Here is a 17,184-nt window from a genome sequence, read left to right as displayed (position 1 = left end):
AGACGGATGTCAGCATTCTGAGTGAAAAGAACTAAACTCCTGACACTTATCCAAGCAGCTTGCAGGTGGGAATCTGACTCTATCCACATCATTTAAAGTGTCAATGCAAAATATTTGTATCCTGTAATCCTGCAGTTGCTCTTTGCAGCACTTTGTTAACATTCTTTCTCAAGGGTCAGGAAGACACTGCGTGAAGTCCAATTCTAATCAAGTAATGGTCTCCTATAACATTTGTTTTCAATTTAGCTTATGACCAATATAATAGAAAACTAAAATCCACTCCAGAGGAGACCCTATTGTTTGCACCTCACAGTCATGCACGTCCAACATTGCTTTATTCTTCTTATCAATGGGAGGAAGTACTTGATTTTTTTCCTCTTTGTCAGCACTGTCAGGGTTGTTGTTGTCTATTTTAAATGAACTTTTGTGGAAACTGTGGCAAATTAAGTCAGTCCTGCGATGTGAGCTTAAAAGTTATATATTTTGCATAAGCCAGATGCATTAAAATGGATTAAAACATTAAGTAGAAGTACAACGTACAATCCTTAAAATATCCTCTACTCATTTTTCTCAGGACAGGTGAAGTCATGCAGCTATTCTATGTCAGGTCCTAAACATATACTTATTATACTAGGAGCAATATAAGTAATTCACTGCAACTCCAAATTTTATTTGCAATGTTTTGAAAAGAAAAGCTTTGCAATCTTTTCAAACTTGCAAACGTAAGAGATAGTGACTCTCCAACGGAGTGTCTCGGCTGACCTGTGGGCAAGCTGGCTGTGGAGGAAGAGGAGCAGGATGGAGAGGAGTTTATGGCTACTGTTGCTGCTGCAGGTTCACTAGTGGCGGGATGTCCTGTTGTGATGAGAGGGAGGGTACCGGAGGGCAGAGGCTGGCCCCTCTTCAGCAGCTGCTTGTGCTCCTGCTGTCGGAAGCGTGGGGGCACCTCTCTGGGCGGGTAGCGCTGCTGGAGCGGAGTCTGCGGCTGCTGTGCTGTCTGCGGCTGGCCTCCGGAGGGGACGCGCTTGCCATTTCCACTGCTTGGGGGTACAGATGGGATGGCACCGGGGTTGGCGGGGGGAAAAGGAGGGGTGGGATCGAGCTTGGCAGAGTCTGGCACTGTGGAAGTGGGAGGACGGAGGAGACAGGTGAGGAAAAAAAACAAAAAAAAAACAGAGCAGAAATGCAGGGATGAGAGGGTATTAGGCACAAGTAGAGTTGTTGAGAGCACTCTAGCATAAATAAATGACTGATAAGTTGACAACAAGTACGCCACTTTGAAAAAAACAACTGGATTCAGTGACTTGGATTCATTGTTATATCTGACATTTTCAACATGAAATAAGAAATCTGTTCATAAATGAAACCGCTGGAAGTTGCAGCCATAGCACACACACAAAAGCAGCAATCGCCGGTCTCTTTTGGAAAGCTGCTGCTGCTGCTGAGCATTTCCTCCGCTGCCTCTTTCAAACCCATGCTCACTTTTAGAAGGTTAAATACAGAAAGGCAAGTCAGGACACTTCTATAAACGCACAAGATTTGCTGTCCCTGCTTGGTGCCTAAAGCTTTTTTTTTCTAGGCAGCGGTCAGTCTAAACACATGATTGCTCTTTGGAGAACAGTGGACTGTAATAATGCCAGTGTGGCACCTTGTAAAAAAAATAAAAATGCCTTCAGGGATTGCACAGACTGCCATGGTGCCAGTTCACAAATTAGAAGTGATAAAGAGGTCAACTACGAGATAATGGACTTAGACTTGCCTCTTCATTATTGTGGGTTATTGTCTCCACCAGGACAGTGATGTAAAGAGTGCTCAGCACCATCAACATAAGCTATTCATAGTTTGTGGCAGGTTATAGCCTCCAAAATGATCACGTCTCAGCGCTCAACCAAAGCTGTTGGTTATTAACTGCTGGCACAGCTGCTGAAGGCGAGTGCTCGTGTCCCACTAGCTTTAGTTACCCCTGGCAACAGAGAGTGATTTTCTGTCAGCTCTGACCAGCCATTTTCAGCGGTCTGCGCTAAGTCTGAGTTCTGCATCTTATCTTTTTGGAATATTCCCGCCGAGCAGCCAACCTTAAGTGCAGTTTGAATCGACAAAAAAATGAATTTACCGTCAACGTGGAATCAGTGCGATGTGGCGTGGTGACATTTCACAGGTAGATAGTGCTCAACAGCAAAGGAACACTGCATTTGGACAACTGAACAATGACATAAATCAACTTTAAACTTGCATCTCAGGCGGGCTGCACCAGATACATTTCTGAAAATGTCAAGTCTGATGTTAACGACTGTCGTTAGACAAGTTGTCTTGAAGTTATCGTTTACAGCTGCATTAAAATGCCGGTAAGAAAGGAAAAAAACTGTGAGGGTGTAAGGTTAAGGGTCATCATTAAATCATTCAGCAGGATCAGCCTGAGGTGCATTATGGGACAAAAAGCACACGGTGGATAATCGCCTCAGCGCACATCATTACATAATAAAAAAAGCTGGTAAATACAATCTAAACAGTAAGCAAATGTGCTTAAAACCTACACAGACTGTTCTTGAGCCAACCCAAACATCAGCTGATTGGACATAATGTGCACTGAGCTAAAATGATATTTGGGTTCTATGGGGGGGGGGGGCATGGAAACCAACAATCAAAAGAAAGAGAAAATCTCTGTGCGGCCTAAATGAGTTACAAAGAGCAGTGCTTCGCCATTGGCTGCCATCCTGAGTGTGTGCGCTGAAGCAGTGAATAAGTTGCGCACATGCGGCCAGCGCGTCGCATACAAAAACAAAGAGTTATATAATGCTGAGGCCCACGCTGAGGGGAGAGGGCAAAATGGTGTCGTGGAACATGCAGCCACACAGCCTTCTGAATACAGACATGTTCGCTCTCACATCATGACCGAATGGTTCTTCTCCCCTTTTCTCCTGTGTGTTTTTGTGCTTAACATGACAACACGGGTACTTAGGGGTGGGTTTCCTATGCAATTTGTGTGTGGCCTCTCTATTGGCTACAGCCTGTATCTGTTTGTGTCTCCCTCTCCCTGTAGCTCTGGTGCTGGAGCTTGCCTCTCATCAGATTTCTCTACATCTGCTCCATTTCCTCTCCATTCTTGTGCTTCATCCCTCCCCACCTTCCTGTGCTCCCCTCTCCCCTTCTCCTTCATTCGCAGCGATCTACTATTATCCTCTTGTCGTTATAACTGTATTAAGGGCAGCAGATGGACGCAGTAATACCCGGTCAATTCGCCCAGCTGCTTTTAAGAGGTGATTTCCTCATAAAAACAGAGAACTTTGTGGTTGTGCCACAATGTATAATAATAGTTATGGAGGCGATCGTTATACAGTCAGGACTCTCTGATGTGTGACGTAGATTTTTCTGGAAGCTGGGGGGAAGGGGAAAGACGGCTGGCTGCTCTGTCAGCCAATCGGAGGAAAGAAACCAGGAGGGTCAGGGAGGGGGAACGAAAGAGAGAGCCGGCGTACAGGAGGAAGGGAAGGAGGCAGAGGAGGGAGGGTAAGTGATGAAGAGAACAGTGTGCGCGCGCATGTATGCACGTACAAAAGTCTCCACCCCCCTGCGCGCTCCACTGTGAGCTCCCGTCTCACAGCCTGAAACCAGCTTGGCTCCGAATCCGCTTACAATTAGACCACTATTTGTCAATTCCGTGCCACGCTGCTTTGGGGTTTTTTTCCCCCCCTTCAAAGAACGACACAAGTCCTGCACAATTAGCAACACAAACCACACCAAAGTGATTAAAGTGAACATTTTCTCTTAGCCGTAGTTATTAAGGAAAATGCGAGATCGATCGGCAGAAAAACAAATAAATGCTTCTGGCAGGCGTGACTTATTGAGCATGTGTCTCCCAAGGCAGCACTTTGCTGAAAAAGTGAAATGGAGTAAAGAGAGATCAGACTCACTCTCTATGACAGCATGTTTGCATAAACACAGTCCTCAGCTGTGAGGCTGCACAGGAGAATTCCCAGTTCATCAAAGATGCACATCAAACGTCGGCCTTGGGGCTGTGTGTGCTCCATGCAGTGGAAGACATCCCATTTTCCCCTTTTAAAGGGATCTTAATTTTCTGAGACAAAAGATGATAGCAGGCTTGCCTGACTGTTTAAGACCTTGAGGTTGGGGGGGGAGATTGTCTGGGGAGACATCAAAGAGTCGAAGGTAGGCGAAAGAGAGGGAGAGGGTGGAAACGTATCAACGGTCTCGTCGGCTCTCGGGTACAAGCTGAAAAACAGGCTGCGTGACCTTGAAGATAGAGGATATGTCTGTGTGCAAGCTTTATGTGTGGATGTGCACAGATGGCAACATTCAGGACTAACAGGAGAAACCTACACTTTACCAGGTAGACCGGCAGAGTTCTCAAGTCTAGACTTCATCTTAGCGTGACATTTGATCTTCTGACAGCTAAAGATGTCCAGAGCTGCGACTGAAAAGCATCCCATTAAAACGACAAACCAAAGAGGTTAAAGAGAGCATCTGTGCAATCGCTTCTGCCACGTTAACACTTACAAGGATCTCCTAGAGAGACCGTGAGAAGCAACATAACGTCTCCAGCGTCAGTATTTCTCACGCATTTCACAGCCTCCTGTCGCACAATGAGGACAACGCCGCGCATGTGAAAGCGGTGCACAGGTACTGTTGCCTTTAGCGGAGCACAGCAGAAGCAAGGAGAGGTCGTCCTGCAGCTGTGGAGAGATGTTGCCCTTGTTGGGCAGCACTGGGGATGTCCGTCTTAGAAGTTGATAGATGTGTCACTTGTCACTTTATTCCCACTTATTTGGGAATAAAAAAAAGTTACTGAAGGGACCTGAAAAGCAGCAGAAACGCCAGCAGCGTCAGTCTCACCTCATGCGAATTTGTTTTTCAGTGCATGATGTGTGGCATGACGACATGCAGGTGAGTTTGATCATTCGTGATGTCATCTAGCGACCTGCTGTGTAACAGTAAAGACACTAAACAACAGAGAGGTAAAAACTGTGGGTTTTAGCAGATTACAAACTCCTGGTTTGTGTGTGGGTCTGGAACTATAAGCAGAAGTGACGGATTGAATTGAAACCCAAACTGAGGTTTGTAGCTTTGAAACGGTGCAACAGTTGGCTTTGGCAGGGATTTCTCCAAACAAAGGGATAATCAACAGCTCTTTCCTCAGAGGCGGCCTCCTCGTTTTTCAAAGAACTTATCCCAAGGTACGGTGCCAGTTTTTGAGCCACTTTCATGTGACCTAACTCTAGAACGGAGCATATAGAGAAGTTCAGTTTGGGACGGATTATTGGCTTTCCATCGTTGATCCTTTAACTTGTCCAAGTTAAGGCACGAGTAAAGCATTTAGAAACCACCTAATGAAAATGTTGTTGCTCTTGGCAGGTTTGCAGGCAGCAAAATATCCCACCAGCAGATTTTGAATGGAAAAAAAATATTCACGCATTCAGAACTGAGCGAAAACGTGACCCGATGCGTCAGTGCAAGCTGGCCGAAAGGTTAAAGGTTTGAGCAGAGAATATCAAAAACCATCTGACCAAACCAATTAGAAACACAATCTCTATCACAAAAGTCAGCAAACAGGAGTGCTGCATCTAAACCAGACCAGGAGGGTAAAACATCCATCTACCCCCTCCTTTTGTTTAGACTTGGAGGTTTGTCTTTGGCAAAAATTCCACCAGTTGAAATTTAAGCCAAGTTTCTTTTCCAGAAATTCCTCAGGATGTATGCCATCTTACAATACTTCCAAGTGTATTATATGTTGCTGCCTTTGCCTCCAAACTGCTTCAAAATCTCACTGTAACTAAGATTTTTTTTAAAAAAGGACATATGGGCACAATCGGATACTTATCAGACGTCTGCTAAAAAGGTAGCAGAAAAAGTATCAACGAATGACGAATAAAGAGGGGAGGCATGTCTGCAGAGATCTCCGTCTCATTCTTCCCGCAGGCTTTGAAATGTGAGCTGCAAACCTCACAAGAGAGACGATTAAAGGCTTTAATTAGAAATGAAAAAAATCGGGAATCTGTAGTTAAGAGGGAACCTTTCCTTCATCAGACTCCACTTAGAAATTCAAAAGCGCTACATATCTAACGGTACAATGAAAGGAACTCAACAGATTAGAGCGTTTCTCGCACACTCGACACTGTGAGGTAACGCTAGTTAGATTCCCTCTATGATCTCTGGCCAAACACAGTTTCCTCATCTTATGACAGCTCAGAGGTTAAAGGAGCTCTTTCTGGACAACCGCTGGTCTCAGAAGGCGGGTGGAGGGCAGAAACAAACCATTTCCCTGGACTCATCACTCCCATGCCCATGGCCTTTTGTGCCAACAGCTGTAGGCAGCCCAGATTCCACTGTGTTATGACTTAGAGGAAGTGAAGCGTGAAAGAGCGTGGAACATCCTGTCCTCTTGACCTGGGCAGCACCTGCTGAGCCCGCACCAACTCAGACGGCAGCGTTAGCTCGCCACAGAAACAGCGAGAGGCTGGGAAGGTCTGTGATGCAGAAATCTCATTCGGCTCTTGAGTTGTATCCCCGTGATTGAATATTTTGTTTCATTCGTTCTTGAACGGTCAGCTTTTTCATTGTGTAAAACATTCTCTGTAAAAGCACAGACTTGGACTCGGCTAAATGTCTGAAACGCGACATCCCTCCACACCGTGACCTGAAAGACAATTTCTAACTTGTTGGTCTCTATACCAAAAAATATGAATACGAGTAAAATCTTGCTTTTTCCATGATAAATCCTTTAATTCTTTAACTTGTCTTTAGTGCTCTGATTGTACCCTCATGGTAGAACCAGGCCCATATGTCAGTTGAGCCAATGGTGAGTGAAAAATGACTGCAGTGACAACATGTGCTGGCAATAGACTCGTGCACAGTCTATGTATAGCAGCAGCTGAATCCAACGCTTCCTCCACTCCTTCTTTAAAATGCACTTTGTCGTTACGACCGCTGCATTCATTTCTGCTGTGCTCCTTGGGATAAGATGTCTGAAAGAGCCGGTGACGATTACAAGAGGGGCACCGGTATAAATCCCCCCCGCGCTCCCTGATCGCACCACAATTTATGGCTCTCCAACACAAAGCGCTGGGCGTAATTAAGCGAATGCGAAACGGTAAATTAATTGGTTATGAAATTACTGTGGCGACGCTACTTATAATAATGTTATCTTTTATTGCACTACGTAAATGTGCGCCTTGATGCATGCGTCTCTTATGCCCTGCCATTGATAGGGATGAGAATTCACTGCAAGAATAGAAACCCAATGGCTCATTAACCCTTGGAAATGAAGTCCAGTGTAGCTTGTTGACAGCAGCATGCCTCAGCTGATCGGTGACAACGCACAGAAACAGACTGTTTAAAGTTACTGTTTGCCGGGCATGTGTACATAGAAAATGTCTGACTCTATAATATGACGCTATCAAATCAGACAGCATCTTCACTGCAGGAAAAAAAAAATCCCTGCATGTGGTAAACGGCTAAATGGGACTTCCCGAAATTTGAAATTCAAATATCACAGTTACTCTTCTGCAGACTGCTGATATCTAAATAGTAAGTGAAACACAACTACATCCACGCTAACTGAGTTTGACTTTTTAGGCGAATGCATAAGTGGATGTGTACATCTTATGTTAGAACACACTTGAGGACAATTTTGCCTCAGTAGTTCAAGGATTTCAGCCAACTTCAACTTCAATGTAAAGAAACTAAAGTACATCTAATTTCTGGTTACGAAATCAAGTGAAGCAACGAGACCCGTACAAGCAACAGAAAACAGATGGGTGGATTAAATATAATACCATGAAATCATTCATTTATGTTAATACTAAAAAGCGATTGTAGGCACAAATGGGTCCAGCTGAAACAGCCTCCAGCATGCAGTCGACTGTCACAACAATAGCACTTTTCATTTATATCAGTATAATGTTTCCTGGCATTCCACAACCCAACAACAACAAAAAAAAAATGCTACAGCCAACTTCAGTGCCTACAGCAAGATAAAGACCGTCAGATACCGTGAGCTCGGTTCATCCGGCCCATACAAAGGACACCTGCCTTTAAGTTGCAATGTTTTGTTTTTTTCACATTCAAGTTACAAGTCGTGACAGGTAAGCCAACAAGTGGATGCTGTTGGCTGGATGTTGTCCTGCATCATCAGTGAAATATGAGCTCACAGGAGAAAAAAAAAATAAATGAAAAAAATGGAGACTGCGACGCTAAACTGGACTGTCTCTCATTTTATGAATAATGATTAAGAGACCAATGAGATGGAAAGACTTAGCTTGTGGGCTGCTATAAGGAGGACGGTTACAGAGTGGCCCACATTTGACTCACTGCAAATGAACTGCTAAAGTACAGAAAGCTCCACACACCTGTTTTTACTCAGGCAGACATGCAACAATGTTTCCATACACATGGCTTTCTCATAAATTCACCTACTTAGCAGTTCATAATATGCAGATGGATTTAATAGTAGTTTGGCTTTTGAAATCGTGCCATGCAAAAATCCCATATCTGCCTTTGGCTGAGTTCATTTAGCTTTTCAAACCACAAAGTGAACTACTTTCAACAGGGAAACCCTGCTTTTCGAGCAGTCTGGGCTGAGTTGTGTAGTCTGCAGCAGAGGTCAACGGGCAGCTGCCCGCTAAAGAAACCAGATAGTGCACTAACCGAACAGCCAAGGTGTGAAGTGCAGGCCAATGTTTGCTCATAAAAATCTGAATTTCTTTTCCAGAGAGTCACGGGGTGGCATTTCTGAGTGCCATTATAAAACTTAATAGGAGCGAAGCAGCACTTGTGTGTTTGTGCAGACACAAAAAGCACGCACAACATGCAGCTGGTGTTTGACTGTTACATGAGGGGACAGGGAGAGGGAGTGTGTGTGTGTTTGCGTGCGTCTCACAGAAATGGGCCAGTAGAAATAACCTACAAAGGGCCCCCTCAGCTGTGTCGGCAAACAGGAAACTGGAGTGCAATCTAACAGTTTCACGTGACCCCCATCTGTTTCTTTTGCTCTCGCACACAGTTTTCCAGCCCTCTCAAATCAAGCTGAGGCCCCGTGTTTCAGCAGCCACCTCCCCTCACTCTTCGCACAGAACTAACCATAACAGTTCCTTCCATCTCTTTCCTTGCAGCCCACCTTTTGCTGTCCTCCTCTGGTCCCGTGGTGGGCCTCTCTGCTAGACATGATGGGAGGTGGTGTAGTGTTACTATGATGCTTGGGGTCCCTCCTGGAAACCTCTTGTGTATGACTGCATGTTTATTCAGCCCCAACACTTGCCATGTTCTCCTAATTAGGTCCCATTGCACCTGACTTTAGCATCACAGACAATCTGCATCTTTCATTTTATTAGTTCTTTGGATTTATTGTTTGAAGTTACGGTTTCCTGCAACTGATAACAAGAATAAATCCAACACGCAACTGTCATGTTACATGTGACAGTTGAGGCTTTCATTCAGTTTAAGCTCTTCACTTAAACACATCCTTTTGCATCTCTGACCAAATTCACCTTCCTAAAGAGTTTCACTTAATCCAACAACTAATCAGTGGACAAAAGTGCTACAACTCATCATCTGGTGTAGATTTCACTGGTGTCACTGGATGCTGGGGCCCAATGGAGAAGCAAACAGCATTGGGGGATTGAGATCCGGTGGGTCCCAAGGAGCCAGACACAAATCACATAGGAACAGGTGGTACAAAACACACACATGCACAGACAAAAAAGTCCAGCCTCGGTGCGACACTGCCTCTGGTATTTAGCTGGCTTTCACCACAGAAACGGAGTCAACAAATTAAAGTCCTTTACCGCACAGCTGCACAGCTTCACATCTGTACAGTTTTCTGAGTTATGAACGTGTTTGACATGCGAACATGAGGGTGGGAGAAGGAACAAAAAGGATAAACTACTGTATAAACAGTTTGATTGTGAGGAAAGTGGGCGGTATTTGTCAGAATTAGAGCATGATTTCAAAACAGTAGAGCACAAAAACTCACAGAGCATGCTAAACAATCAAATCTAACATTAAAATGAGGTAACATCCTTTTCCTGTTATGAGCCGCAGTTAAGAAACTACAAGAAACTACAACACTGCTTCCCATTTATCTGATGGCAACTCAACATAATGTGTGAATTACCCCTCCCCCCCGGTGCTTTGGCATGGCAATGTGAGGAGGTGGGACATGGCAACATATACACATCACTTATGACATGGAGCAAGGGAAACAATGACATTTTAGGTTTGACAGTGTCAGTTTGACACATGATTGTGTTGTTAAATAGGAATCTGACCAATTGTGTTGTTAAATATAGAAAAATAAAAGCACGGTCCAAACTATGCGACTTATTTTCTGTCCAACTATACAACAATGTTACGGCAGCGTCCGATTCAGCACAGCCTCGCCCAACATAAAGCTGCGTGTTTGTCAGCTTCACATGAATCCATATGTAGATACGTGAGAAACACAGTAACCCTGCAGCCGTGACGATGGAGGTGGTCCTCCGAGATCTCCTTTTACTCGAGCCGATGACAACTACACTGTTACGGCCAGCGTAATGAAAGCCCTCACAAGTATAACACCGACAGTCTTAAACATTTAGAACCTCATCAACCGGTGCTATGTTTCACGCAACGACGGTGTGATTCGCAGGATAATATGAACCGTTACAGCGATAGGACGCATTTTGACATTTGGTAAATACTACGCGCCGTCGCTCTTTTCGTTTATTTCACAGAACGAGGGGTGAGGAACATTAACGAAAAAGTCAATATCTGAATGATTGAATGGCATCGCTTCGTCCTGATATTACTCATCTTATGTCTGAAAAGGGGTTACCGGTGCATATTAAAGCCTTGTTTGACTTAGGGTGTTGGGGGTGGGAGGGAGCATGTCTGTGACATTATAGTTCCATTAACCCATACTTCAAGGAGGGAGTTGGAGGTCAAAGAGCTGACTCCTCACAGCTGAATTAAGGCGCTTTCTGCACATCTAAACAAATTTAGCCACCCAAACTAACCAACAATTATCTGAACGCAATTTTGGACACAGGCACACAAATGACCGGGCACCAGAGATTCTCATCTCCTGAAAATCTGCTCATGAACGCCCCGTCTAACTGACAAACCTTCATGGCTTCTGAGTTCATTAAGAGCACCGGCTTGGGGAAACAAACCGAAGAGGGCAGCTGCCATAAGAGCCACAAGAAAAGCAATCTTTCAGTCTTATTTATGCGTTATATCTTTCTCATGTTTGTTTGTTGGCTGTTTTGCTGTCTTTTCTTCTGAGATCCCTCCTCACCTCTACCCTCCGAGGTATGCCCGAGAAGCCAATAGGGAGGCCAGAGGAGCAGCTGCACCTTCCCTGTGCTCCTTATTAGTCTTGTATGGGCACCTGGCTTCCATTTCAGCTCAGGTAGTTCAGACCACCTGGCTGCTGCTAACAATTCCAGTTGAAAGTGCTTTACTTTAACAAAATCTAATGGTTCCTGTCCCCACACAGCTGTCAGCTGAGCTCAAACCGAGGCTTTTCAGGCTTATCAGGTAATAGCCATCTAAATAGGTCGATACTCAATTTCTCCCCCTCACACAGTCAGTCAGCCTCCTTCTTGTTTTGAAACATCTTTGTCATTTTGCCAGGCAGACAAAGGAGAATATGCAAGAAATATATTGATCCAAGTTAAAACCAGTAGTCACAACTTACCTTTGGTTATCTGTTCTGTGGCCTGAAAAGAAAAGGAAAGAAAAGGAAAAAAAATTATTCACAAAACCACGATAAGCATCTTTTTCTATTTTTCTTTTTTAAACAGGAAATGTATTTTTGCGTGCTGTGTCACCAGCTGCGCAACGGCTTTGCAGTAACGAGCGACAACAATCTTCAGGCCTGGTTTTGTTCTTGTTTTGAAATACTAAAAAGCTTCATGTTCATTCTTAGTCCTCGACGAGGGTGAATGGGTTCACTGGACACACACACACACACACACACAGACACACACAGACACACACACAAACCTTGACCAGCACTGACACAAAAGGTCGAGGACAGATGCGACATAACACTGTAAAAAGACGACCCACTGAAAGGATAAAGTGGTGAGTAACGGTAGAAGAAGACGCAGCGAGGACGAGGAATACATAAAGCCGTGTCCTGAGAAAACATCACAAAATCCATGTGCTCAGGACGCACATGTTGGATGCAATACAGCTGCAATGAAAGCACCTGTTGCAGAGCCGTGCTGCGTTATAACAGAATGAAAGGAGTCTCAACTCATTGATTAGCTTTTTCTATTATGACATAAACTGCTTGGCATTACAATGACGGAAATGGTTTAACGGAAAGTCGGGAAATAGCAATCAAACAAAGATGTTTCTCGGTGGGAAAAGTTCCAAATTCGTACACAAGGAGCTCTAATTGAGCTTCTTAAAAACTGATTATAGGAACGGTTCATCAGCTGACCACAACAGCTTTAATTACCGGAGCTTAAACTATCTTAACGTGTCGAGTTTTGTTGAGCGGCAGACGGAAACAGTTCAACTTAAAGCATGGGGAGGAGGTGGGTTTTCAAGTAAAAATTACCTTTTTCTGAGCAGCTTCTTTCTTTTTCTTCTCTTCTTGTTTTTTCTTTTTCTTATCTTCCATCAAATGGTTCTCTCCTCGTGTGTTTTTTTTTTTGTTTTTTTGCTTCTTTTCACAGCTTGAACATAAAAACAGAGAGAAGGACAAGTATTTATCCCAAGCACCTGCTGAGGGTGATGAGCGTCTCACCTCAGCCCAAGTGATTTATTTGACTATAGTGTTCAATTGTTGTTCTCTTAGGCAAAAAAAGAAAAAATCTGCATGTCAGTAAGACACATGGAACATCATGCGTGTGGCCATTAAACAACTGCTCGACATAACAATGTAAAGACACATGCAGCTCGGGAGCAGAGTGCAACACGAACCCACAAACACTCTCAACACGTTTTAAGTGTGCAAACAGAGCATGTGTGTGTTATATTTTGGCGGTCTTTGGTTCTGGAAACTATTAGGGAAGCCTCGTAGGTCTAGCATGCTGGGGCCCCTGGAGACGAGGCTCCCAGTCTTCAGTCGACACACCCAAACAGGGAAATGGATCCCCAACAAACCTAATGTGTGGGCCGACCACAGAAACACAATTCATGACAGCCTTCTGGGTTGTTGACACCGTCTCTAAACCCTACTGGTTGCACCGTAAATCTTCAGCACCCAGTGCTGAGGATCAAAGTGTTGACAACATTCACACGCTGAAGCTGAAAGCAACCCTACAATACAGCATTGTTTCATATGACAAGGCAACCAGCTGGAAGCCGCTTTACACCCAAGCCCAAAGCTTCCAGTGAAAAAAGAAAAAGAAAAAATCCTTGTTTTTCTTAAACGCGAGCTGTGTTTTTTCAGCAATAAGGACAAAGACGGAGGAAGAGCACATCTGGAAAAATACATTCGGCTGAATCCTTGAACCTTAAAATGTGACATTGTACATGAAACCATCAGCCTGTTCTCCTGCCAAGACTATCCCTCTGCAGGCGCCGGCGACATGTGCCATTGCCTGGCAACAGGAACTCCCAAAGGCCCCGGCGAGCAGTCAGGTGGGGAGAGACAGTACCCTTAAACGCAGCGCTGAAATCAGTTTCGTCCAACTGTGGAAACAAGAAAAATGTGGAGAAACCTGGGAAAGTAGTCCACGGTGAAGCGCAAATCTGATCAATCAGCCAAAACAGCTGGGTGACATTGTTGAGAGCTTGGGTTCAACAAAGTCTACGTGAAAAAGAAAAAAAACGTGTCCTTGCTCTGGCTTCTGACCGCCCTGTTCTTGCCCTTTGTTGCAAATGTCAACTAAATCCGTGAGGGCATTTTGTGTCCGTCTGCTGAACACGAGGCACAAATATGCATTTTTATGAAGTCCAGGAGAAGAAAGCCCCATCTCGGACAGAGGTGTCCATCCAAGTAGGCATTATCAGACGTGTTTTAACAGCTGGATGCCTTTTTGTGGGTACACAATACATTCAAACTGTCACCATATGACGTCATGATGCTGTGGGCCCTGAGAGGAAATGTTCAAGACATCGTGCCGCCTCTAACTTTCTGTGTGGCAGATCACCATACGAGCAGATGGAACACAAATCAATGCACGGATGCCGTCTTTAATCATTTATGTGAATTATGGTTTTGTCAGATGATGCTGAGGTTGTAGAATCGGGCTCTTATTGGAGTGGCGTGACAGCGTGGAAACGCTTTAAGCGCCTGCGAGTCGACGTGGTCTTAATGAGCGGATTATCAGTCCCGATTTTTGACGCTTTAAGCCATTTGACAAAAGAAATCGTGGGATTGAGAGCAGCTTTATTGGGAATTCAGCTACATCATTTACATGGACACTTTCTTGTTTTCTTTACAGAAAGATTCATGTTATCCCTTGTGGTTATTATTAGCCGTTACCGGCTTCTTCTTCTGCGTACTGGATCTACATTCATTTCATGTCCGCTTTGGATCTTACGTACACAATTAGTCTTTTTTTCTCATGTCATGTAAAGTGCTTTATGTTAAATGAAGCAAAGGGTTTCTGATAAACTGCATTTTAACGCCCACTGATCATCCACGTCCTTAATTTTTCAGTGACCAACTTATGCGCAGCCCCACCACCTTCAATGCAAGAGAGTCGACCAGATACCAACAGAAATGGCGTTCCAAATGAATGGGTTGGTGTTGTTGTGGATTCTCAGCCATCCAAGTTAAGGTAATCCTAATCGCCAGGTAAGTCGGGGACATACGTGACCTTAATCACCCATCAGTGTGAATGGTTCTTCCACAACTTCCACGAGCCTTTTACAATGACAGCTGAAACGTCTTCCAAGAGCCGGAAGCGCTTATTCAAACTCTTAAGAATGGGTGCAGGTGTAGAAGCTTTTCACCAGGACTGCCTGTCAATACACGTATATCTGGACAACTTTAAACCACACAGAGCTCATGCTTGCTCTGTGTTCACCCTCAATAGCCCCAGATGGATGAAGACGAGGAAGAAAACGATCCTGAGCTCTTCAGGTTCAAACGATGGTCATCTTCTCGCAGAGGAGGACACAGACAACCAGTCGCTTGTTATCTCAGCAGAATTAAACGGGTCAAACTGAAAGTGCTGCCAGCTTAGAAGACTGTACCAGTTAAAATATTGGCCCTAAGAACTTCAACAACATTGCACAGTGGGTTGGTCCTCAGTTGGTCCTTTTCAGCTGAGGATGACGCTTCAAAAGAGCAACACTAAAAAGAGCCACACAATAAATTCTGCATCCCTAATTGTGGCAGGCACCGACAACTTATAGCCACAAACGCTTTATTTTATTTATTTATTTTTACATCCAGCAGGCTGATATGGAACCCGCTGGTGCAGCTGCCATGCTAAATATAGCCGGGGCTGCTCCTTTCCAAGGCATGAGTGGGGCTTGTGTCATGTAGGATCAGAGGATAAGAGAGATGCTCCAGTTAAAGTGAGCTGCTGTCGGCCTCTGACCTGGACGGGCTGAGCAAAGCGTCAAAATCATCTCAGTTTAAGAGACATTTGGTCCCCGAGCAGGACACTGAAGCTCTTTCAGTGAGACCTGCCATTTTATTTCCCAACATGTGGACAACAGAGCGACCCTTGGACTCCTGCTCACCTGGATGCTGCAGCACTTCTGATAATACACCAGGAGTGTACCAGGATTCTGAAAATGAGTTATCAGACGGAGGAGGCGAAATCAGCGCAGTTTGGTCAGATCTGTGCCATAAGTTTGCAGTGAGAAAGCACATCCCGTGTACCTATGAAGCACACACAGGCCAGAAAGCTGGGCTCTGTTGTGTGGAATTACAATCTCCTGTCAGAAAAACAGGATTAGAGCTCGGTGTCCCCCTTTAAACCAGATGCTCACTGTGCTGACAAAGAAAGCCAGGGCAAAAAAAAAAAGACTGATGAGAGATCAAGGACAGGCTCGGATGAGCAGGTGCAAAAAAAATTGTTGAAAATGAAGTGGAGATGGGGTTGAGACGTTCGAAAGTCACGCGTAAATGACTCGAAAAAAAAAAAAGATGAAGGTTCTACGAATGATGAGGCTGGTTTGTGGATGTGGGAGGGAGAGGGGGGAGAGGGGGGAGAGGGGGGGGTGGTAGACGGCAGTCGCCGGGCACGGAGCCAGGAATGCCATCGCTGTAAGCCAAACAAGAGAACGACAAGCACTCGGGGAAAAGGCTCGCCAGCAAGGACAGCAGCACCCGCTACAGCCGTGGCAGAGCACGGAGCGCAATATGCTGGGGCAACGCATCTCCTTAAACCTTCGCATACAACACCGAGCTCAAGCAAGACAGACAGAAAGAAAGAAAAAAACAAAAAGAGCAAGCGTGTCACACGCACCTTTCATTTGCACCGAGGTTTAAAAATCGCACGGTAAGCACTCACAAAGTCCTTGTGCTCGGCAAAGAGGATTGTACTACTTGAAGCTATTCTCAGTGTGGTCACGTTAATGCTTTCTGACCCGGCCTAATGGCGAGGAAAAGAGAAACGTGTGCTATGAAAGGCACTAAAATAACTTCTATGGACACACTCCAAAAGCTTCATCTCCAGTCCCAGTGCCAGCTGTGTGCTGCAGAAATATTGGGAACATGCTGGATGACAATTTGCTGGTCCAACACATCAAAGAACAGCCTCAACAAACGTCTTATTAAAATCCAATCATGTGGCTCTATCAGTATTTCAGCCTCCGTCTTTATAAGTCCATAAAAGTCTAGCAACTGTGGGCGGTAGCAGTCTGCAATACAAACGGCACCTCTCCAAGAATTAGAACATCTTTATTAGTGCAAGATGAGCGGAAATGGCATTTTTAGCAAATGTTTAAGTTTGACACTACAGAGATTAGAGCTTTTTCCAGCAATAAAGGGCTTTTTCTAGAATCAACGCTCATCATTTCCACCCAAGAATCCAGCTTAGCATCTGAAAAATCCGCCAAACCGAATGACATTATCTGGCAAAATGCCCCCCCTCCTCCTCCAGTCCAGCAAAGAGCCATTGAGGGTTTTGAACTGAAAGTTAAGCTATGACCTAAGCCGTATAGTAATCGCAGCATTTAGCGCTCTGTTTTTGTTATCAAGCCCCCTTTGGTGCCTCTCTGTGAATACACACTGCCTCTTTCAGAGGCTTGGGTGCTGACTCGGGGCCCCCC

General features: G+C 44.8%; 1 protein-coding gene across 5 annotated transcripts in view; it reads right to left on the bottom strand.

The window, feature by feature from the left end:
• tnrc6c1 (trinucleotide repeat containing adaptor 6C1) overlaps positions 1 to 17,184 on the bottom strand; it is a 43,882-nt gene that overhangs the window by 25,596 nt on the left and 1,102 nt on the right. For 4 of the 5 annotated variants that reach the window (XR_011908078.1, XM_072369754.1, XM_072369756.1 and 1 more), the window contains exons 2-4: positions 12,563 to 12,680; positions 11,690 to 11,711; positions 763 to 1,119 (exon numbers count right to left, since the gene is read on the bottom strand). Coding sequence is in view for 4 of the 5 variants with exons in the window: in XM_072369754.1 (XP_072225855.1) it covers positions 763 to 1,119; positions 11,690 to 11,711; positions 12,563 to 12,625 (442 nt within the window). In the remaining variant the exon portion in view is untranslated. The remainder of the gene's footprint in view (positions 1 to 762; positions 1,120 to 11,689; positions 11,712 to 12,562; positions 12,681 to 17,184) is intronic. The other variant, XM_072369757.1, reaches the window with a different exon arrangement.

Source organism: Leuresthes tenuis, unplaced genomic scaffold, assembly GCF_036924035.1.
Source record: "Leuresthes tenuis unplaced genomic scaffold, fLeuTen1.0.hap1 SCAF_17, whole genome shotgun sequence".
NCBI lineage: Eukaryota > Metazoa > Chordata > Actinopteri > Atheriniformes > Atherinopsidae > Leuresthes > Leuresthes tenuis.
The sequence above is the reverse complement of the archived record's forward strand: the minus strand, read 5'-3'. Positions and strand labels throughout refer to the sequence as shown.